The 22,653-nt window shown below is 40.6% G+C and overlaps 1 protein-coding gene across 2 annotated transcripts in view; it reads left to right on the forward strand.

Moving 5' to 3' along the window:
- Nucleotides 1-22,653, forward strand: part of HEATR1 (HEAT repeat containing 1) — a 59,416-nt gene that overhangs the window by 4,896 nt on the left and 31,867 nt on the right. For both annotated transcript variants that reach the window (XM_039531848.1, XM_039531847.1), the window contains exons 5-19: nucleotides 1,124-1,225; nucleotides 2,494-2,634; nucleotides 3,678-3,889; nucleotides 6,000-6,133; nucleotides 6,791-6,899; nucleotides 7,315-7,425; nucleotides 13,690-13,807; nucleotides 15,109-15,216; nucleotides 15,610-15,705; nucleotides 16,697-16,785; nucleotides 17,101-17,312; nucleotides 17,981-18,102; nucleotides 18,757-18,954; nucleotides 20,681-20,864; nucleotides 21,671-21,819. In XM_039531848.1, coding sequence (XP_039387782.1) covers nucleotides 1,124-1,225; nucleotides 2,494-2,634; nucleotides 3,678-3,889; nucleotides 6,000-6,133; nucleotides 6,791-6,899; nucleotides 7,315-7,425; nucleotides 13,690-13,807; nucleotides 15,109-15,216; nucleotides 15,610-15,705; nucleotides 16,697-16,785; nucleotides 17,101-17,312; nucleotides 17,981-18,102; nucleotides 18,757-18,954; nucleotides 20,681-20,864; nucleotides 21,671-21,819 — 2,085 coding nt within the window. The remainder of the gene's footprint in view (nucleotides 1-1,123; nucleotides 1,226-2,493; nucleotides 2,635-3,677; nucleotides 3,890-5,999; nucleotides 6,134-6,790; nucleotides 6,900-7,314; nucleotides 7,426-13,689; nucleotides 13,808-15,108; nucleotides 15,217-15,609; nucleotides 15,706-16,696; nucleotides 16,786-17,100; nucleotides 17,313-17,980; nucleotides 18,103-18,756; nucleotides 18,955-20,680; nucleotides 20,865-21,670; nucleotides 21,820-22,653) is intronic.

The following is a 22,653-nucleotide window of genomic DNA, read 5'->3' on the forward strand; positions in this document are numbered from 1 at the left end:
CACAAAACTAAGTGATTGGGCAACAAAATGGCAAATGAAATTTAATGTGGATAAATGTAAAGTAATGCACATTAGAAAAAATAACCCCAACTATACATACAACATGATGGGGGGCTAATTTAGCTACAACGAGTCAGGAAAAAGATCTTGGAGTTATCGTGGATAGTTCTCTGAAGATGTCCACGCAGTGTGCAGAGGCGGTCAAAAAAGCAAACAGGATGTTAGGAATCATTAAAAAGGGGATAGCGAATAAGACTGAGAATATATTATTGCCCTTATATAAATCCATGGTACGCCCACATCTCGAATACTGTGTACAGATGTGGTCTCCTCACCTCAAAAAAGATATTCTAGAAAAGGTTCAGAAAAGAGCAACTAGAATGATTAGGGGTTTAGAGAGGGTCCCATATGAGGAAAGATTAAAGAGGCTAGGACTCTTCAGTTTAGAAAAGAGAAGACTAAGGGGGGACATGATAGAGGTATATAAAATCATGAGTGATGTTGAGAAAGTGAATAAGGAAAAGTTATTTACTTATTCCCATAATACAAGAACTAGGGGGCACCAAATGAAATTAATAGGCAGCAGGTTTAAAACAAATAAAAGGAAGTTCTTCACGCAGCGCACAGTGAACTTGTGGAACTCCTTACCTGAGGAGGTTGTGAAGGCTAGGACTATAACAATGTTTAAAAGGGGACTGGATAAATTCATGGTGGCTAAGTCCATAAATGGCTATTAGCCAGGATGGGTAAGAATGGTGTCCCTAGCCTCTGTTCGTCAGAGGATGGAGATGGATGGCAGGAGAGAGATCACTGATCATTGCCTGTTAGGTTCACTCCCTCAGGGGCACCTGGCATTGGCCACTGTCGGTAGACAGATACTGGGCTAGATGGACCTTAGGCCGTACCGGGTCAGACCATTCTTATGTTCTTATGAACTCACAACCCCGGGTTTAGCAGGCCAATGCTCAAACCACTGAGCTATCCCTCCTCAAATCAGGATGTCAGTGATCATTTAGTATGCTTTGGAGAGATGAAGGAAGTGTGTGTGTGTGATTTCACTTTTAGAATATTCTAATTTTATTTATATTTTTATATCTCTTTCTTTGATTTTTATCATGGACAGAAACCAGGAGTCCCCCTTGCTAGGGGTGCTTTGATTACGCACTGCTACAAAGATCTGGGTTTCATGGATTTCATTTGCAGTCTGGTGACAAAATCTGTAAAGGTTGGTAAATTCTTCTAGTTCTGTCAGTCTGTGTGTTTCTTCCCCCTCCCCCTCTTATGTATTTGCATCATGGTGTACTGTTTTTGCACAGTTTGAATTGTGTAGCAGTAAATGCACTCAGTACACAGAAATGTCTGAATCTTTTTTCTTTGAGCCCACTTTGATTTACCGAGACATTAAAACTTAGTAGAAATTGGTGTAATGTCATTGGGAACAGTACAGAAAGTTCTGTGGATCAGACCATTGGTCCTTCTGCTCTGATGTTTTGCTTCTGGTGGTGGCCAATGTCTGAGGCAAAATGAAGTTAGCGAACTGTGCAGTGCTGTATATACAGTGAGAGGTGAAGGGGAGAAGGAGCTTTAGCTGGAGGAGACTGTGGCAAAGGAGATTGTATTAACCAAGAAACAGGAAATGGACTGATGTCCTAGAGTGACTCCACAAGATTTTTACCGTAATTCTTTATGGAGAAAACTGAGATGCTTTTAGTTTGTTTATAAAAAAAAAAAAAAAGCCACCTGATTCCTGCCACTCTATTTGAAAATAATTTTTGCACTTGGGTACCTCTTTTCATAGTTGTCATGGCTATTTTAAGTGTGTGCTTTGAAATGTTAACAGTAGTTTAAATTATGGGTGTTAGATCCATTGATCTCAGGGTGGTAGAAAGAATCATAGTTTTCAATCACTGGCCAAAAAAAACCAGTAGTAATAAAATCTTAGAAGAATGATAGATGTAGCAGTCACAATTTCTTACATTTTTGGAATATGCCAAAATAAGCAAAATGCAAATACAGTGGATTTCACTTATTAGCAACTTCTCAGTTCCTGACAAAGAATTGCTGTTATTCAGAAGTTACCAATAAGTGGCAAAGCAGGTTTACCGGGCTGCAGCCCGGTAAACCTGAAGTTCTGGGACTTGCCGAGCACCAACCATAGGCATGTTTGCAGAGTTGCAGCTGGGAAAGGCACGTCCTAGTGCTTCCTTCCCTGGCTGCAGCCCTTCAAACCTGCCTGCGGTCAGGGCCTTTCTTTCAAAATAGTTCAGTCAGTGGCATGCCATTGCCATATCCAAATCCCATTAACAATAAAGTCAATGGGACAGGATTGGTTCCTAGCAAAATGTTACCGTTAATCAGAAGTTGTTACTATCAGAAGTGCTATTAAGCAGAATCCTGTAGTAACAGGAACTCTTAACATGAGACCTTAAATCTTGTAGTTATGTTTTTGATTATCTTCCTAATGCCTAAGTAACTATTTTCCCTTCGTTCTAGACCTTTTCTGTTCATCATGGCAGCGTCTCTCAGTTAAGGGTCCTGTTTACTTTTTATGCCTCCACCATCGTGTCTGCTCTTGGGGCTGTAGAGAAGATAACAGACACTATAGTCTCCAAACTGCTTCCTTACATACAAAAGGTACCCAGTATTTCATTCTCTTGCATGATACAATGTGGCTTATTTTTCCAACTAGAATCCTGTAATTTACTTCCAAGAGAGATTTTCACCCTGGAATAAATTAGAAAAGAGACTAGGTAAACAAAACACAGCTTGCTTTTCTGTGTTCCTGTTGCTGCTTCTGCTGACTATTAAAGACATACAATATGTGTTTACCTCACAATCCTGCGTGATGGAGCAAACCTTGACCAGTTCAGGATTGCTATTGTTGGACTGCATAGGGAGCTGTGTCTGCCTGGCTTTGATCTGATACACTTCTCGTAATACGGCACTTTAAGGCTGAGGGAGTCTAGATAACTACAGCTAAGGCCCTCCCAACTTCACAGCCGTGAAAAACACGTCATGGACCGTGAAATCTGGTCTTGTGTGTATTTTTACCTTATACTGGATAGATTTCATGGAGTAGATCAGCCTTTCTCAAACTGGGGGTCCCAACCCAAAAGGGAGATGTATGTGTGGTGGGGGAGGAGGTCACAAAGTTATTGTAGGGGGAGTGCGGTATTGCCACCCTTACTTCTGTGCTGCCTTCAGAATTGGGTGGCCAAAGAGCAGTGGCAGCTGGCCAGGCACTCAGCTCTGAAGGGAGCACCCTGCCAGCAGCAGCGGAGAAGTTCGGGTGGCAATACCATACCTCTCCACCCTTACTTCTGCGCTGCTGCCTTCTGAGCTGGGTGGCTGGAGAGTGGTGGCTGCTGACTGCAGGCCCAGCTCTGAAGGCAGTAGCGCAGAAGTAAGTGGCCACACAATGCCATTCTTACTTCTGCGTGGCTGCTGGTGGCAGCTCTGTCGACCTGCTTTGCTACCGTGTTAATGAGCATATGTCGTCTTTTTCTCTGTTTAGATTTGAGGTTTAATTAGCTCACTGAAGCTTTAACATGATGAATAGGGGATAATGCAATTCATTAATATTTCCCAAAGAGTATTCTGTACCGTTATTTAGACACACTGATTTTTTAAACTGAAATTTGGCAGAAATGCACTTAGAATTCTTTCTCTCTTGGTAGGGTTTGAAATCCTCTCTAGTGGATTACCGAGCTGCAACCTACATGATCATCTGCCAGTTGGCAATGAAAGTGACAATGGAGACCTCCTTGGTGCAGTCCTTGATGTTGCAGATCAGCAAGAATTTGACAAAAACACCTTCTTTAGCCAGGGAAGGGCTGGCCTGCCTGCTCGTTCTTCTTCAGAACCAAAAGGGAGAGGGTCTTGGGAAAAAGTAAGTATACCTGAGTTGACAGATTTCCTCTTAATAGTTGAGTCCTAAAGATGGAAACTAATGGTATTGAAAAGGATTCTATCATTACCATAGGGTGCTCACACCATGATAGTTAAGGTTGAGACCTACCATACTGTTGAACAGTCAATATTTCAAAGTGCTCTAAAATCCACTTGCGTAATCAAGATTGTTTTGAAGATTTCTGTGCCTCATCAGGGGTAGAGTTGGTGGTACAAGTTTGAGGTTTTTTTGTCCAGGCGTTGCTCAGATATAGTCCTCCTCCTCTCCTTCCCCCCCTCCTCCCCAGGAATAAGGTGCTTGTAATATTCAGGTGTCAACCCCCAAAGCATGAGGAGATTAGCTTGAAAATTGGTCTGCCACAAGAGGGTCTAAGGTAGAGTCCATAGTGCAAATTTGGGGTAATTTGGTCGGTGGGTTCCTGAGTTACAGCCCCCCTAAAATGAGCTGTTTATAAAATGTTATTTTTTGATGCAGAGTTAGGAAGAATTTTTCTTGAAATGTATAGTATGGGCTGCTCCTGGGAACAGCCATTGACCAGTACCAAGGACCAGTTCAAAAATTATTTCTAAAGTTTCTGCACCCTAGAAGCTTTATTGCTAATGCTTACACATCCGTGAGAGCTATTGTTTACTCTGTGTTTCACTCCCTAAGGAGTTTCTGAGGATGTGTTCACATGGTGGCTTAGAGGAACAATCTCTTGAATGCCAGGGCCATTAGTTAGAATCCTCTTCTCTGGAGTTCTGCATTCGGAGAACATTAGTGCTGTCAACCCACCTTTCCCTTGATGTCTGGGGCCATTATAATGCTCCTTTTGGATGTGCTAGTGGTGTACACACTTCTGAGGAGTTTCAGCATCTACTTATCTGCCCAAGTCCTGCCCTGGGACAGTTTGGTGGGCAAGGCTGTGTCCAGGATGTGAAGCCTGGTGTGGGGACAGAATGATACGGAGGAACTAGTTGCCACATTGCAGATGATACCAAGAGAGGCCAGTGCAAGAGTTGCAGCCAGAAATGAATCAAATCTCTGGTGGGATAGGCTCGATGAACTCCTGCTGGGCACTGGGAACAGATGTCCTTGGTGCTGGGCACAGGCAGCTCATGCAGTATGGAAAGCTGGTAAGAGGCATGGTCAATGTGTGGCACAGCACTCAGGCACTGAGGCGGGGGTGAGAATATCCACTCAGATGAATGGAGCAGTTTGCAACGCTCAGAGCTATTGTTTCAGGCTTCATTCATCACCAAAAGGGTGTCTTCCTTCCATCTGAGCACATCCCATTGAGATGCGTATGCCACTTCACACCTCTGCAATCATCCTGCTCCCTTTCCTTTCATATCAGCCCCAGAGGCCACTCAGGACAGGCTGCCACCCTGATCAAAACTTCAGTCTGTCACACCCCACACACACACACACCCCCCATAGGCCTAGGGTGTCAGATTTGGCCTGACTGCCCCTCTGTCATGACAGAGGGACAGCTGGCCAAATCTGCTGCCTTAGGCAGCTGCCTAGTTCACATGTAGGTAGTGTGGCCTCTGCCAGCCCCCTTTTTCTCCCTCTTCCCCTGAAGTGGAGCAGGGATTCTAGGGCTCCCCTCCCTGTGTCTCTCTCTCTCTAGCTGGTAGATGTGTTCTTCGCAGCCCACAAGTTACCACCTTCCCTCTTGCCCTTGGATCCCCTAGCCCAACTGGGCACTGGAGGAGTGCGGAGCAAGTAGTTGAATGGTGGTGAGGTATTCCAAGAAAAATCCACTCATCTCTCCCCAACACACACACACACACACGCAAGTACCCCTCAATCTTTCCCTTTTCCCTACCACCACTTTCTTAAGAAACAAGGGAAATAGACTGCCCAAAAACAACACAGAGTTATGGTTGATTGGCAGTGCCTTGTACCTTTTCAGAATGTGATATGCACCAATCCTTAAACTCGTGAAAACTGGGAAATGCATCCCTATAGCCCTTTTTATTTTTTTCATTGAGGCTGAGCCACTTGACAATATGTGGATAGTTGAAAGTTCTATATAATAGAAAGTGATGGATAAGCTATAACCCAGAGCAATATTCAGTCTTCCTTTTGGTGTTCTCCTGTGCAGGCCATTTCGCTACCTGTGTAACATTCCAGACCTGGTTGTTATCCTGCATGGCATTTCAGCTGCCTATGACGTCACTCCCCTTCTGCGTTACCTGCTGCCGCACCTAGTTTGCTCCATTATTGACTCTGCTACTGGTATGTTAGCATGTGCCCAATGTTTTTTTTTTGGGTAAACCCTTGTAGCAACTTTGGTAGATAAATCAGTTTTAATTGCTCCTGATGATAGACTGCTCCAAACTGTGAGGAACTCCTCGTGTTTTTCTTTCTGTGAGGCTTGTGGAATAGCTTTTGTTTTTTTAAATGCCACAGCAGATTAGTGATGTGCTAGGCACCTAGATATTCATTTGCAGTGCTCCGGTGAGAACAGATGATCTCGTGAGAGCTAGTGTAATTTTACGACGATCCTTGACTTGTCAAGTGCTGCACATAGAATGTCACTTGATAGAACATATATAACATTTGCCACAATTTTTACTCCAGGCATACAGTGATAATACTGAGCAGCTCGTAATATATAATCATTGCAACATCTATAGGAAATAGATAAACTTTAAGGTCCCCATTTTACAGGTTGGGAAAGTAAGGTACAGCACATGGTTACCTGGCTTGACCAAAGGGGCACAGCAGGTTAGTGTTAGACGGGGTATGTTCCTGTCTCCCTGTTATGTGCTTAATCCACTAGAGAATGCTGTCTATTTTTTTTCATGGTGGTTGATATAATAAATGTAAAGCGTTTATTTTAAAACAACAGTTCATCTTTCTTTTTAAAATGTCTAATTGTTTCTTCTTAAGAGGGGCACGAGGAATCTGAAGTGACAGATAACCATATCTATACGAGACATCTAGAAGCCATAATTACAAGTATAGCACTGGAAAAGGATTTAGATCGCTTATTAGCCTGGTGAGCTAATTTTGATTATTTTCTACAATGTATGTTAATTTCAGCTACAATAGCGCCTATTTTGTGACAATGTAATTAGCACTGTGTCAGAATGTCTGTTATTTTCCCGGCTTTCAAGGGTTCCTGACACACACCCTGATCCTGCAAACATATTGGTGTTTGAACACTGAGTGTTTGACTTCACTGGGACTACTTGCTTGAGTAGAGTTAAATACATGGATAAGTCTTTGCCAGATTGGGGCCTTACAAAGAAAAAATTACTTTGGGGATGAAATTTAAACGCCAAAGAAAACCTGTGTTTATAACATACGATATGAATATCACAAACTATTCTATTTGTCTTAATTAATAATGCTGATGATTAGTGTTGTCTGGTCAATATGTCTGTTTTATTTGTGTTTTTTGTTATTTTTAGTAAATTTCTTGAAGAGTATATTTCCTATGGTGTGGAGAATGAATCTGATTCTACCAAAATGGCTCTGCTCAATAAACAACTTCTTCCTCTCATCAGACTTCTTGAAAGAAAGTAAGTTACTTTTTATTTCCTATGCATTTTGTGCAGTATGAAAGTATGGTAAGTCACCTGTGAATCAATATATTCTTCTCTTAGTAATTTGTGTTTATCCTAATTGTGACTTCATACTTGTTACTTAGGTATGCTGAGTGATTTATACAAGCATAATTTTGGTCTTTACAGTACATGTAATTAAAGCCAAATCTATCCTGGTACATTCCCCATCACCTTAATATCAGAGCACCTCAGCTGCTAGCCTCTCCTAGCACTCTTCAGTTATACTGAGCCTTTTCTTTTAATCATTTACACTAGTGGTCTGCATATTATTGACCAGCTTTATGAAAACACAATCAGATTAATACCCTCTGAAGAATTATTTACTATAATTTATTGTAAGTGGATGAGGCTTTTTCTTAAACCACTAACAAAATCATCTAAAGCACAGGACTTGGTGATGATGGGGGACTTCATCTATCCAGACGTCTGTTGGAAAAATAACACAGCAGGACATAGATTATCCGAAGTTCTTGGAATGTCTTGGAGACAATTTTTTATTTTAGAAAGTGGAGAAGGCTACTAGGGGAGCGGCTGTTCTATATTTGATTTTGACAATTTGGTTGAGAATTTGGAAGTGGAAGGCACTTGGGTGAAAGTGATCATGAAATGGTAGAATTTATGGTTTTAAGGAATGGTAGGAGGGAAAACAGCACAATAAAGATAATAGATTTCAAGAAGACAGACTTCAGTAAACTCAGGGAGTTGGTAGGTAAGATCCCATGGGAAGCAAGTCAAGGGGAAAACAGTTGAAGAGACTTGGCAGTTTTTCAAAAAGACATTATTAAGGGCACAAGAGCAGTCTATCTGATTGCATAGGAAAGATAGGAAGTATGGCGAGGGACCACCCTGGCTTAACCAGGAGATCTTCAATGATCTGAAACTCAAAAAAGAGTCCTACAAAAAGTGGAAACTTGGTCGAATATAAACAAATAACATAAATATGTAGGGACAAAATTAGAAAGGCCAAGGCGTAAAACGACTTTAAACTAGCTGTAGACATAAAGGATAAGAAGAAAACATTCTACAAATACATAAGAAGTTTGAGAAGGGACAGAGTAGGCCTGTTACTCAGTTACAGTCAGGGTGGATTTGATTTGAATCACTGGTCAGGAAGACTCAATTTAATCATGGATTTCTACATTAAAAGTGCATTCTTGTTGGTTGTTAGAATCTTAATACACATTCTTCACAAGTCAGAGATAGATGTAGGTTTCATTTTTAGAAGGTACACACTATCCATTTTTAAACTGATTTATTTTGAAAACTTTTCAGGTGTTTTACAGCTATATCAGAAAATGAATGATTGTTTGGTTATTTCATTTACCAAAGGTAATTGAAGCAGATATATATGAAGTCACTGGGAGGTGAACTAGCTCCAATTCAACAGGTTAATCATTAATATTTGGAGGATTTTCTTGTCTGCTGATGTTCTCCTCCTAATACAGCAGGGCATTTAAATTGTTTTATTTAACCAAAACAACGTTATGTATTCTGGATTTTTTTCATCAACAGCATACATATAATATTTTAACAGAACGAACATATGAATTTAGTTAAACAGTCAAGTTTTTTTAAAATCAGGTTTGTTTTTGTTACAACTATTTTCAACTAAAATAGTTAAATGAAATATTTAAAAAAAAATTAAATCAACTATGTTAGCCAGGTCAACATGAGAAACTTAAAATACTGGCTTTTGCAGCTAACTCAGTCATCTTCACCTTCATTTTCTTGTTTGTTCATAATCTGGAAAAGAAGAACAAGCTTTCCTGCTTTTTCAGGTCCAAACGATTTCTCAATTTGGAATGAATTAGTCCAAAGGAAGAAAATATTCTTTCTACACCAGCAGAAAAAGCTACTGCTGTTAAAAGTGAGATTATCACTTCAACGGTCTCTGAATCCAAGTGCTTAAGTGACTTCCACCACTTCACTCATGTGACTTTCTTTAAAACATCATCAGCAAACATATATTTCTTGAATGGTTCATCCTTAGCTCTGAAGTTTATTATAGTTGGCATTTTGGAGGGATGATTGCTGGATGTCCATGTCATAGCCAACTCCTCTTCTTCAGCAGTTAAGGTTTGACCCTGGTACCAAGTATTGAGAATATTTGCAAGAAAATGAACTGGAGATAGTGCTTGTCCCATTTGTTTTTTTTTAATGCTTGTAATTTAAGTCTGGCATTGCATATTTCTCTTTTTAAGATCTCACTCAGTTCCTTCCAAATTTCAACAGCATCAGCAATAAAACAGCTATTTCCCTGCATTTTGTTCAAGGCTACAGAAATAGGCTTCAGGGTACTCAGCATGTGTTCAACATTTCTCTTAAGCCCAATATTTAGAACTTTGGCTGTGACAGTGCCATCTATTTTTTTTCATGATTTCTTTCACAAACTGTCATCAGATTAGGCCAGTTCTTGACATAGTGCTCACAACAGTCCACTAATGAGTTCCATTGCACGTCTGGGGGAAGAGTTAGCTTGGTTCCTCCCACTTTTTTCAGAGCAGCTTCTGCAGAGTGGTTGTTACGGAAGTATTTTGCAATTTCAACAACATTAGCCTTTATTTCTGGAACACTGAAGTCTCTGGCTAGGAGGTGCATCAAATGAGCACTGCAGCTGTATGTTTTTAAATTGTGACTCTCTTGTAAAGTTCTTCTCATCTTGGATACATTTGCAGCATTGTCTGTGACCTAGCTTCATACTAGACATTTGAATTTTTTTTTCAGTTTGTTATAGCTTTTACTGCTACTTCTTGTAAGTATTCTGCTGTGTGCGCATTTCCTGATGTATCAATTATTTCTCTAAGGAAGACATTCTCTTCTTCTGTTGTCACACAAGCACATACAACAGGATCATTGTGGACATTGTTTCATCCATCAAGACTCAGATTAACAATTTTACCCTCTAGACCTTTTGCACACTGCTCAATTTCTCTTTCATACACTTTATCCAGCAATTTGCCTGCGACATCTGCTCTGTTGGGTGGACTGTATCCTGGTCTTAATGACTGAACCATGTTAATGAAGTGTGGGTTCTCAATCATACGGAAAGGAGAGTTTGTTGCATAAACAAACTGAGCAATTTTTTCATCAATTACCTCTTTTTGTTGTCTGCTGGGTCTTAACACAAACTTATCTATGGTTGTTTCTGGATGATAGAGATTTTTTTCTTTCTCTTTTTGCTACAGGTGATAGTGTGTTTGTGACATACATGATATGACAGAAACGCTATCATTGGCAGATAACTCTGAAACTATAGAAAATGATGGTGATCTTGAAGGTGGATAGTCTTCAGAATCCTGTATGTTGAGGATGGATTCTCCTAAACCAAATAAGTCAATGCAGTTATTTAATTATTATTACCATACTGCTCATTTAGTATTATTCATTGCATTCACTGACACTCAGTACTACTTAAAGGTGAAATTGTAAAAGGAAGATTTGCCTATTTCAGCTATTTATTTTTTATCACAACTGCATCTAAAATGATAGTACCATAGAGTAACAACTATATTTTTTGCTCAAACATGAGAATTCAAGAATAGTCCAGAAGGAAGACAGGCAGTCCTTAAGAAAGAAGTATGGAATAAAAACGTTTACCAACCTGAAGATCCTGCATAGATTCATAGACTCTAGGACTGGAAGGGACCTCTCGAGGTCATCGAGTCCAGTCCCCTGCCCTCACAGCAGGACCAAATATTGTCTAGACCATCCCTGATAGACATTATCTAACCTACTCTTAAATATCTCCAGAGATGGAGATTCCACAACCCAGGGCCGCCCAGAGGATTCCGGGGGCCCGGGGTCTTCGGCGGCGGGGGGCCCTTCCATTCCGGGACCCGCCGCCGAAGTGCCCCGAAGACCAGCGGCGGGAGCACCCCGCCGCCGAATTATCGCCGAAGCGGGACCCGCTGCTGAAGTGCAGCCCGGTCTTCGGCGGTAATTCGGCAGGGGGGGGGGTCCCCGCCGCGGGTCTTCGGGGCACTTCGGCGGCGGGTCCCGGAATGGAAGGGGGCCCCCCGCTGCCGAAGACCGGGCTGCGCTTCGGCGGCGGGTCCCGCTTCCCCCCCCGCCCCGGCCCCAGCCTCTTACCCCCGGCTCCCTCCTCACCCGGAGCCTCAGCGCCTCGCCGAAACAGCCGCAGCGTGTGGCCGGCGGGGCCTGAGCTCCGTCCCGCTCAGAGCCGCGTGGTGAGGGGGCGGGGCTGGGAGCTCCGGGCCCAGCGGAGGGAGCAGAGCTCAGCCCGGAGCTCCCAGCCCCGCCCCCTGACCACGCGGCTCTGAGCGGGGCTCAGGGGCTCCGGCGGAGACTCGGCGCTTGGTGCGCTGAGGCTCCAGGAGAGGGGGGGAGGCGGGAGCCTCCGCTGTTCTCTTGGGGGCCCCTGCGGAGCCTGGGGCCCGGGGCAAATTGCCCCCTTCCCCCCCCCCTCTGGGCGGCCCTGCCACAACCTCTCTAGGCAGTTTATTCCAATGTTTATTCCAATGTTTAACCACCCTGACAGTTAGGAACTTTTTCCTAATGTCCTTGCTGCAGTTTAAGCCCATTGCTTCTTGTTCTATCCTTAGAGTCTGAGATGAACAAGTTTTCTCCCACCTCCTTATGACACCCATTTAGATACCTGAAAACTGTTATCATGTCCTCTCTGTCTTCTCTTTTCCAAACTAAACAAACCCAATTCTTTCAGCCTTCCTTCACAGGTCATGTTCTCTAGACCTTTAATCAGTCTTGTTGCTCTTCTCTGGACCCTCTCCAATTTCTCCACATCTTTCTTGAAATGCGGTGTCCAGAACTGGACGCAATACTCCAGCCTGACCAGCACAGAGTAGAGTGGAAGAATGAGTTCTCGTGTCTTGTTCACAACACACCCTGTTAATGTTCAGACATGTTCCGTTCATCTTCAGTGCAGCTTCCTCCTAAGAAGGAACACTTCTCATGATGTTTCATTTGGGCAACCAGGCCTTGCATTTCTTTGTTGCACTCTTTGCATTTTGCACGCATGCCTGTCTTACCCACAGGTAGAGGAACTTCATTAAAATTTTCCCAAACTGGGCCTCTTTTATGGCCTGCTGCCATTATAGGTTTTCCCTTCTAGTGAGAGAATGGTGTGGTAGATCTCAAATCAATGAAGGCTACATTCAGAAAGACCTCAAGACTTCTGGAATATGCTGCTCAAACAGTTTCACTTTTGTTTCTACTGCCTGTCCCTCCCTTCTCACATTTATCTCCAGACTTCTTCTCCTTGTCCAGATTTATTTGAACGTTTTCACTTTTAGAGAGAGGTAAGGGGTTGACTCTGTGTACACAAATTTGCAGAGGGACAATAGGGTTGAGGTCTGTTATTTCTCACCTCTGTATTTTATTTATTTTATTTTAAAACATTTTTGCTGTTAACAAGCATGTTATCTGTGGAGACACAAATCCACAGTTTGAGAACTGAAAAACTAAGCATCTCTGATGGTATCTTCTAGACTGAGCACTGAGTCCCATTGGGTAGATAGAAAGATTAACCTAAATAATCTATACAGAAGCCCCTGGAACCTCATAAAATTGGGTTCCTAATCCATGAACTATTGGAACTCATTTACAAAACTTTTCTTAAACATTACATGAATATATTGTGTCATACTATAGAATTAGATTTTATAATCCTTATTCAGTGAGGAGATATTTTGATGATAAATCTTTCTCAAGCATTTTATAAAAAAAAACTGATTTAAATTAAAAAAATTCGATTTTTTTTTTTTTAAATCATTGATTTTTATCTATCCTGGCCAGAGAAGACTGAGAAGGAACATAACAGTTTTCAAGTACATAAAAGGTTGTTGCAAGGAGGAGGGAGAAAAATTGTTCATAACTCCTGCGGGTAGGACAAGAAGCAATTGGATTATAAATTGCAGCAAGCGCGGTTTAGGTTGGGCATTAGGAAAAACTTCCAACTGTCGGGATGATTAAGCATCGGAATGAAGTGCCGTGGGAGGTTGTGGAACCTCCGTCATTGGAGATTTTTAAAGCAGGTTAAACAAACGGATGGTCTTGATAATACGTAGCCCTACCTTGAGTATAGGGGACTGGACTGGAAGACCTCTTGAGGTCCTTTCCAGTCCTCTGATTCAAACAAGTGCTCTCACATTCTCTGTCCTCTGCATATATTTCTGTTGTAATTGGTGCATAACTTCTATAGTAATTCTCTGTGCAGAACCTGTTTCTCTTGGTTGTTGACAGATATCCTGAAGCCTTAGACTTGGTACTGGAAGAGCATCTGAAAGATGTTACAAATCAGAATGAGCAAGATCTTTTCCACCAATTTATCTCTCTCTCAGTGAGTGGCAGTAAATATCAGGTAGGTAAAGGCCCAATTTCTGGACCTAAATCAACTCTGGTATGCTGCCTTAAATTCAGCAGTATTATACTGGGGTGTATCTGCCCTTCCTTGTCTTGAATCAATCACAATACAAGAAAAAAAATTCAAGTGTCATTGTGCATGAACAAAACTGATAATGTCTACAATTACCAAATGTAAAAAGCAACTTGAATAAATGGCTATTAGCTTATATTGTACTACTCTGGTCATGAAGTTCTGCTATGTTGTGACAAGGTCACGTGCCCCAGTGTTACTTTGAGACATTGTCAGTCTCTTACAAGCTGGACAGAACTGTCATAATTAGAAAAGGTGGCAGCACAGCAACCACCATTCTAATCAAGGAAGATTGTGAAGACATTCTTCGTAGTACTATCGTGTTGCTTTTTACTCTTTTCAAAGGTTGATATTCAGTGACCAGAGGAATTTAGTGATCCCAAGTTTCTTAGCATGCTGTCTCCAAAGGGTAACAGAGCCTGGGCATATCACATACTAGTGCACTGCAAAATCATTTGTACTCCAATTTCTTTTGTGTTTGTTTTTTGTGTGAGTGTGTGTAGTTTTTTTGTTTTGTTTTTAAAACATTCTTATAGCTACATTTCTTCATATTCAAAGCTGGTTACCTCAAAATCGAACATGCAAACTGGCAAAAATTATGGGCCGTTAAAAGCAGTGTTTCAGACACTTTAGGCCAATTCAAGAAAAACATGGCTGCATAAATAGCACAGATTCTACAAATGGGTCGCTAACTGATAAAATCCTGATATGTAAAACTCTGTCCAGGCAACTTCAGGTTTGCTGAGATAAGCTTCAGGCATCTGGTCTATTCGAGTTACCTTCTTAGCTGTCTCTATCAGGGTTCTGGCAGTCTGGTGTTCAGTCACTGGCGTTTTCTCAGAACCCTTACATAAGTGCAGTGTGTTTCTAGGACAAAAAAGTGCGGGTGCTTCCTTACCTTGGCAGAGTGAGAATTTAGGGCTTGTTTACACATGGAGTTATTCAACCGTAGGTATTTCAGTTTAAATTCACACCATACCTTAATCCGAATTAACTTTCTCATGTAGAAATGCTCTCAGAGTATAATTTTAAAAATACAGTAAGTCCATATACAGGGTAATTGTACTGTGTTACTCTGAAATTGACATTTTACTTTCAGAAATATACCATTTTTATTCTGGATCAATAGTTACTGGGGATTTTTTTTCTTAGCATATGTATTAACGACAAAGTTTAATTCATTAATTTTCAACATACATTGAATAACTGTGCAATGTACATTTCAGTTTCTGGCAGACTCTGATACGTCTCTGGTGCTTAGTCTGAATCATCCACAGCCAGCAGTCAGGGTCTTGGCTGTTCAGCATTTGAAGGAGATCATTGCAGCATCAAAGGTTGGTACCTCTGAGTCTCTCATTTAAAGAACTTAATTGATATGTTATCTTCAGAAGTTATAGAAACTTTTCCTGAAGACAAGACAAACATCACACTAAAATATGACACACACATTATCCTTAATGTTGTTTTCAGTCAGCTCAGTTGTTGTTTCTTTAAACTTGGATCCTGTCATCCAGAGTCTGGGTTTAATTCCTGTTTTATGAAGCTGTTTGTAGTCCCACAATGGAGTCTGATACTTATGTTTGTTTCTTTCATTGGTATTAGCAGTTAGTTTCTCCCTAACTGAGGTTTCTATTCTCCTGTACTTGAGTTCATATGTCATGAAAGTTATACTGCCAAAAAGACTTTGAAAACTAATGGTCCTTAACCACTTTTCCCTCTTTGTTCAGGAGGGCTTTGACAAGTCCTTCATAGAAGAAGCCATTTTTGCACGACTTATGGATGACAACGTGGAGGTTGTTATGACTGCTCTCAGTGCCTTGGAGGTAAGTCAGTATTTCTTGATAGGTCAAGTGAGATTTTTAGCTATTTCTCTATATTCAGAAGCGGTCAGGAATTAATGCTTTATATTAATTGTGCCTTCACCTCCACTGACCACTCTGGCATTGACGAGAATTTGTGTGTAGGTCTGTCCTATTAAGACAGAGGAGCAAAAATTTCGGAGACTATACTAAACCCAGTGTACTGTGTTGATCTGGTCACTAGAACATATTTTAATCCAGAGTTCTGCCCATCCTATAAACTACTCTGTCCATTTTATACAAATAAATAAGAGGAGCCTTCAGCCCTGTCCCCAGAAAAGCTCTGGGTGCTAGGAAAAAAATATCTGTGTCAAAGTTTTTTAGTCTTGGTGTAGGGATAAGCATGCATTATTTTTTTTAAAAAATTCAGTTGATTACAGCCATACTTACTAAAGTCCTGCCTAGTATTTCTACATCAGGCAATACTATGTGTTGTGGGGGAAGAGATCATTTCATGAACTACTTTTAATTATTACATCTATTAGTATTTCTGGTAGGATTTTTCCTTGTGACACTACTTGTAGAGTTGTTGATTTTAAGAAATGGTATACCAATAACCACACAGAGATATGAACAGAGCACATGAATGATCAGAAATAAAATGTTTTGTTAGCATGTGTTGGGTTTTCTTTTTATTTGCCTCTAACAGATACTACAGAGAGGAAGAATAATCCTTACTTCATTATGAAACATTCTGGTTGTTTTAAAATCAGTGCATTTTCCATCCAGTTATGTATTCAGACCATCTTCTTCATGGATCTAGCAAACCAGAGCATACTACCCGTTACTATACTTTTCGTTTTCCTTCTAATAAACATACTATCTGACCAACATAAGTTCACTCATACGTTTTTTCTACTTAATATGATCAGTGATGCACTTGCTATTGCAGTTTTGTAGATTATCTGATCTTGTATATTGGTCTGTTGATTTGCATCTGTTGATTTGTTTGTAGGTTTTCAAGGGACAAATCAGTCCAGAAATAACTGTTTCAAGTCTGTTGACTCTATTTCAAAGACTAGATCTTTCAAAGGACAGGAAGTGGTATGTGCCTGTGTTTCTTTTGTCTTCCCCTTTCTTCCCCTTCAAGCTTTTAATATTAGTTGGTGGAGCTTGGGTTGTGGGGTGGGGTGTGTCATACCTTAACTTTGAATTCCTTTAGTTGTGGTAATTTTATATTGAGTCTTGAGAGAGATTTGAAATTACTTGATATTTTTTGTGAATTTCATTTACTCTCTGGCTTGCTATTCAAACTCTAATCTGAATCAATCGGAAGTTGACAGCAGTTTGGAGAAATGTTATTGGTGATCAAGTTGTGCTCCTTCAACTTTTTTTTTTTTTTTTCCCCCTCTGTTCTAGGTATAAGGTTCTTGAGGGAGCAATACACATTTTATTCAAAGAAGAGATTCTGAATGAGAAGGAAGAGCTATTAAATCAAGTAGTAATGCAGTTGTTACCATTTATGGTAATCACTAATAATAATTCAAAATCTGCAGAATGGAAAATGGCAGTTTGTCTATCAGAATCTGGCCTCTGCTCCCTACATCCTTTGTTGAAGGGCTGGCCAGAAGGTAAGCTATTAAAACAAATTATTTGAAAAAAATATTGGACATTAGAACTTGATGCTCATATAGGCAGTAGAGAGCTGGGCCACCACTAAGAAGTTATCACCTCTAATGTGTGACTAAAAGTCTTGGAAAGTGGGTTATCTATTCATACGTCAAACTCTTGTGATTTATTTATTTACTCAAATTTAGAGAAATACTTCTATCTGAAGTGAGATTTTTTTGTTTTGTTTAACATTTATAATTGTAACTGATATGAGGAATCTTTTTTGGGGGGCTTTGATTTGCCGTTTTGAGGCCAAGTCTTCTGGACTTTTAATGAGGCAAAATTCCAGTTGAATTCAAGTTTAAAAGGACCTTTCAACAATAGAGTAAACAGTGGAATGGGGTGGCTGATATGTTGAGTAGTGGGATTTTTTTTATGTTTTGAAAGAATAACATCTTAGAATAAACTCTCTTCTTCTGATGCAAACAGAGGAGAGGGAATAAGCAAGGGAGGTTAAGAAGCAGTGCACATGGAAAGCATCGATATTTTGAGAGCTTAGTAAAGAAAAGCAAGAATGTTGATAAGAAAATCAATTACTTAAAGTGTTTAAATATTTCTAAATATTATCAAGCTGTCAGTATTTTCACTTGTGATTCATGTATCCACCTTTTCTGTTTTATGGAAATAGCTTTTGAAAATGTGATCAAATCTGCAGACTTGATGGATTTTGTTGGTGTGGCCAACCAGAAAATGATCCTGCTGTTTTCTGATAACATAACGTCAGGGGATCCTTCCTTAATGTTACAGATGGTATGTGCACAATTAAAATATATTCTTTTTAATGGTAGTCTAAACTTCTATACTTACTTACAGATGATTGCTATACCAGACGGAATGAGATTTGTGGGAGCTTGAAATATGCTGTTTGTTACATTTTACAGCATTATCCAGCTGCTGATACAATATGTTTATGGCATAGTCTCAAATGTAATGATCAGAATAAATTTAATGCTCATTAACTCTCTCATAATAAGGAAAACCTTGTATACAACACACAGAGTACTACATTTAGGTGCCTTATTAGTGTAACCATAGCAAAACTATTTTGTGAGCAATTATGTTCCCCCAAACAATTTGCCAATCAGAACAATTATGTAATGAGTTTGGAGGTCTCTGCCCAGTTTGGACAGACAGATGTCCATGGACAAATGTTCACATTGCCTATTGCAATGGTATTTTCTGTATTGGAGGAGGGGAGACCAATGACTGAATTGGCCATAGAGACTGAACTCTGTCCTCTCACCAATAGAGGTGTTAATATCAGGTCATAATTAAGGTATGTTGATAAGGAAGTGTGGGAAAGCTTAGAACTGCTGCTGCCTGTGCTGTGACATTGCTGGATCAAGGACATAAAAAGAGCATATTGTGATGTCTCTTATGCTGTTGTGGGTGTCTTTTTAATAGGTGGAAGGTCTGATACGTGTAGCTGAAAATGAATCTGACAGCGTGAGGCAGAAAGTAACTGCTCACGTAATCAGTTTTGTGCTTGTCCAGTGCTGCTGTAAATCACAAATGGAAGAAAGTTATTGGTCATTGGCTCTCAGAATCTTCAGTCTTCTGGAGGGAAAAATAAGAAAACTCGAAGGCAGTCATTATGCAGAGGTAAGAATTAAGTAATTTCGTAGATGATACTCTTTTGTGAGGGCAAGGTCTTTTTCATAAGTGGAGCATTGGGATGGTCAGAAAAATCTTGTCTCTGTTCCTTTTTAAAAAAAAAACAACACTTGTCAGCATTTTCTTAAGGCTAGTATTAAGACTTCTATGGTTTTTTTTTTTTTTTTTTTTTGTCATTGAAGTGAATCCACAGATAGAATTAAGGAATTGTTGTTGTGTTCTACACTGCTTGTTACTATGCTATAAACTCTTTCTAAAAGACAGAAAATCAAAGTTTGAATTACTAATATTAGTTTTCTGTCATCTTATATAAGGAAGAAAAGTTTAAATAATTGAGCACAGACATACCTGTAGGGTCTGATTTAACTGTAATCCAAAATAAGCATCCAAAACAGTTTATAAAAAGTTTTTCCTGAAAATAAAGACAATTAATGAGGAAAGGAAGCCATAAAATCTGTTCATTTAGAAAGTAAGGCTGGTCACTTTTAACAAATGAGAGCCCTATGCCTTGGGAAGAGAGCAAGGCAATTAATAGCCTTCAAGGGACACTGTCAACTTGAAATCTAGTCAGTTGCAAAAAGAAGAAGCAATAAAAGTAGTTTTAATCCCTCACCTGCTTCTGAGTTTCCCGTGTCAATGTTTTGGTTTTCTAAATCACATTTTCCTATTCTTTTAAAAAGTGTTTTTGGTTTTTTTCTTCTCTCCCCTTGCTTTGTGAAAGACTCACACAAGTAGGGACAATTGGCCCTGATCTCGCAAACACTCGTGTGTGTTACTCATGTGTGGAATGTAAGTCCCATTGAATTCAGTGTGTCTACTCAAGTACATGAAGTTTTTTGTGTATATGAGTATTCGGAGGAAATTGCCTGAGTGTATAGTGAAACTGTACACAAAGTGCTATTAATTGCACATAACAAACTTCTAAAAAAAAAAAAAAGGAGAAATTTGTTCTTTTTATTAGTATAATTTTGTGTACTGCTTGTAACGGTAGTAATAGTACAATAGAAGGTCCAGATTTTCAGCCAGATATTTTTTGTGGCGCTACTCCTTTTAACAGACACGAACTCTGCCATTGGAAAGCAAAGTACCAGTAAACTTCACATAGAGAAAATAAGCTTGGGACTTTTTGTTCTCTTGTAATTTGCTGGCATTTTAACTCTGCAGTCAGCAGCAGTCCCTTGTTTGGATAGCCAGGTGATCGGGTCAGTGCAGGCTTTCAGCATTCCTCCTTGGCAGCCGTTAGCTGATTACCTGTTGGGGTTAGAAAGGAATTTTTTCCCCTTTTTTGGTAAAGTGCTGTACCTTTTGGTACATTTATTTTATTTCCCTGAAGACATTTAGTTACAGGCAACTGCTCAAGATGGGATCCCAAATTTTATTTGTATGTTCTTGGAAATGGTATTAGAATCTCAGGAGAGACCTTGTTATCACTAGAATTCATTTTGATGGCACTTGCTGCTATTTTAATGTAACTTCTGGCTGATTTGGTAGTATGGACCAGGGAATTGTGGCTCCAAATGCAAAAGCCTGTTTGCTCTTTCCCTACTCTAAGTAGTTAATTTCTGTAGTGGTCTGATAATATCAAGTGCTATGTATGAGTGCTACAGTAAGTATGATAATGAAAATAAGGACAGGTACACACAGGTAGGAAGGCATTTTGTACTAACCTATAGAGTTGTGTGGGTGTGCGTATAAGTTATGTTTTCATTCTCAGATGGTTCCTGCAAAATGGCCTATCGAGTCAATGCCCGGGGAGCTGGTGTCAGTCGAGTTGTTGAATAAATACATAGAAAAGCTCAACGCTGGTCAGGCTGTTGATGTAGAAGATTCAGCCATGCTCATGCTTCTGTTGAAAAGCTTTGTTAGTGGTCTGAAGCCTCCTGTATCCTTTCTGAAAGGTAAGCTTCAGAACTCAACCCGCGAACCTTCACAGACCATGTGAAGTAAGGAAGAAAAAATTATGTTGTAGGGTTTTTTCCTGTTAAAAGTTGTTCTCAGAAATGTAGACGTTGCTTTCTAGTTATACTCTTTTGTTACACTAAACAGATTTCTAGAAATTTCCTTTCTCTAGACTTGAAAACAGACACATTGCAGCTCAAGAATCTAAGAAAAGTTGTTTGGGGGATTGTTTCAGGGGTATGGCTCCGCTGCTGGCTTGGGCTGCAGAGCTGTAAAATTGCTGTGGTTCTCAAACTAAGGCTGCCGCTTGAAATCCCCTGGCGGGCTGGGCCAGTTTTGTTTACCTGCCGCGTCCACAGGTTGGCCGATCGGCGCGGGCCGAGAGACGTGCTGGCCGCCACTTCCCACCGCCCCCACTGGAGCAGCAAACCACAGCCAATGGAAGCAGCAATCGGCTGAACCTGCGGACGCGGCAGGTACAAACGGCCCAGCCCGCCAGGGGATTTCCCTGAACAAGCGGCGGCCCTAGTTTGTCTACACCAGTGGTTCTCAATCGGGCTTTCAGCTGGAGCCCAGGCTTTGAGACCCTGCAAAGGGGGAGGCTCTGGGAGCCCAGGCACCAGCCTAAGCCCAAATGTTAACACTGCAGTTTTACTGCCCTGCAAGCCTGAGTCAGCTGACCTGGGATGGCCATGGCCATGGCAATGCCTTGGGTCCTTTTTCACAGGGTGGACATATTCTGAAGGTACTTTATACAACTAATGATGGGGGGTTTTGTCTTTCTCCACCCTGCTCATGCCCATAGATGAAACCTGGTGGAATCCTGAAAGTTTGAATGAAAAGAGCAGAGAGTATTTACACCTGTTGTTGGGGCTGTTTGACGTCATTGTCAGTGGAGCCAGTGAGAGAGCTGATGCTCTTCAGTTCAGAGAACTGCTGAGTCTTTTGTTCAAGGTATTTTGTGTGTGTGTGTTTGTTCTTAGTGAATATTCTGAATTGTTTCTTTATTAACTTGTTTTGAACCACTACATAATTTTTAAAGAAAGCAGAGAACAGTTCCAAGGGGGATCCTACTTAAATATTTTTTTACTTCATGGTAACATCTGAGTGAGAATGGAAGACCGTTTAATCACTAAGCAATGCATTTCTGAAAAAGATTTGGTTGTGGGTTGCCAGAAGTCCCTTACTATTTCTAAATATAATCTGAGAGTAAATATTACATAGTCCAATTCAGGTAATTTAACATAGCTTTTTGTGCACTAGTCTTCACTGATATACAGCAGAAAGCATTTAATAAACATCTATAATGGTTTAAAATGTGGTCTCAAGGTCTTTTTACAGACAATTTCATTATATGGACAGTGTTTTTATAGTGATTATTATTGCCTGAATGGAGAAATGTTTAACACTGCAAGGCAGACCTGCTTCAAACAGTCAGAGAAAAGTAGATGTTCTTAACTATGTCCAGTTGTATAGCTAGCTGGCTAACTAGATTTCATGGGTTATATTAGCTGTTTGGTTTACCATATAACATGGTAAGAATGCATGTAGTGTGTTCAGGGGGGAAATGACCTGGGGGCCTGTCTGCAGGGTATGAGTGGGGTGCTGGGGCCTGGCTGTAGGGAGCAAATCTCCTGGGCCAGGCAGCCCCTATTCCTCCCTAGCTGCAGAGCGTCCTATGAGCCAGCAGGTGCTAGGCCCAGACAGGGTGTGCTCAGTGGCCAGTCCGCATGGAAGGAGCCCAGGACATTATAGGCAGGTCTGGGTGGAACCGGGTATGGAGCTGCC

Source organism: Mauremys reevesii, linkage group 3 (assembly GCF_016161935.1).
Source record: "Mauremys reevesii isolate NIE-2019 linkage group 3, ASM1616193v1, whole genome shotgun sequence".
NCBI classification, from domain to species: Eukaryota; Metazoa; Chordata; order Testudines; family Geoemydidae; genus Mauremys; species Mauremys reevesii.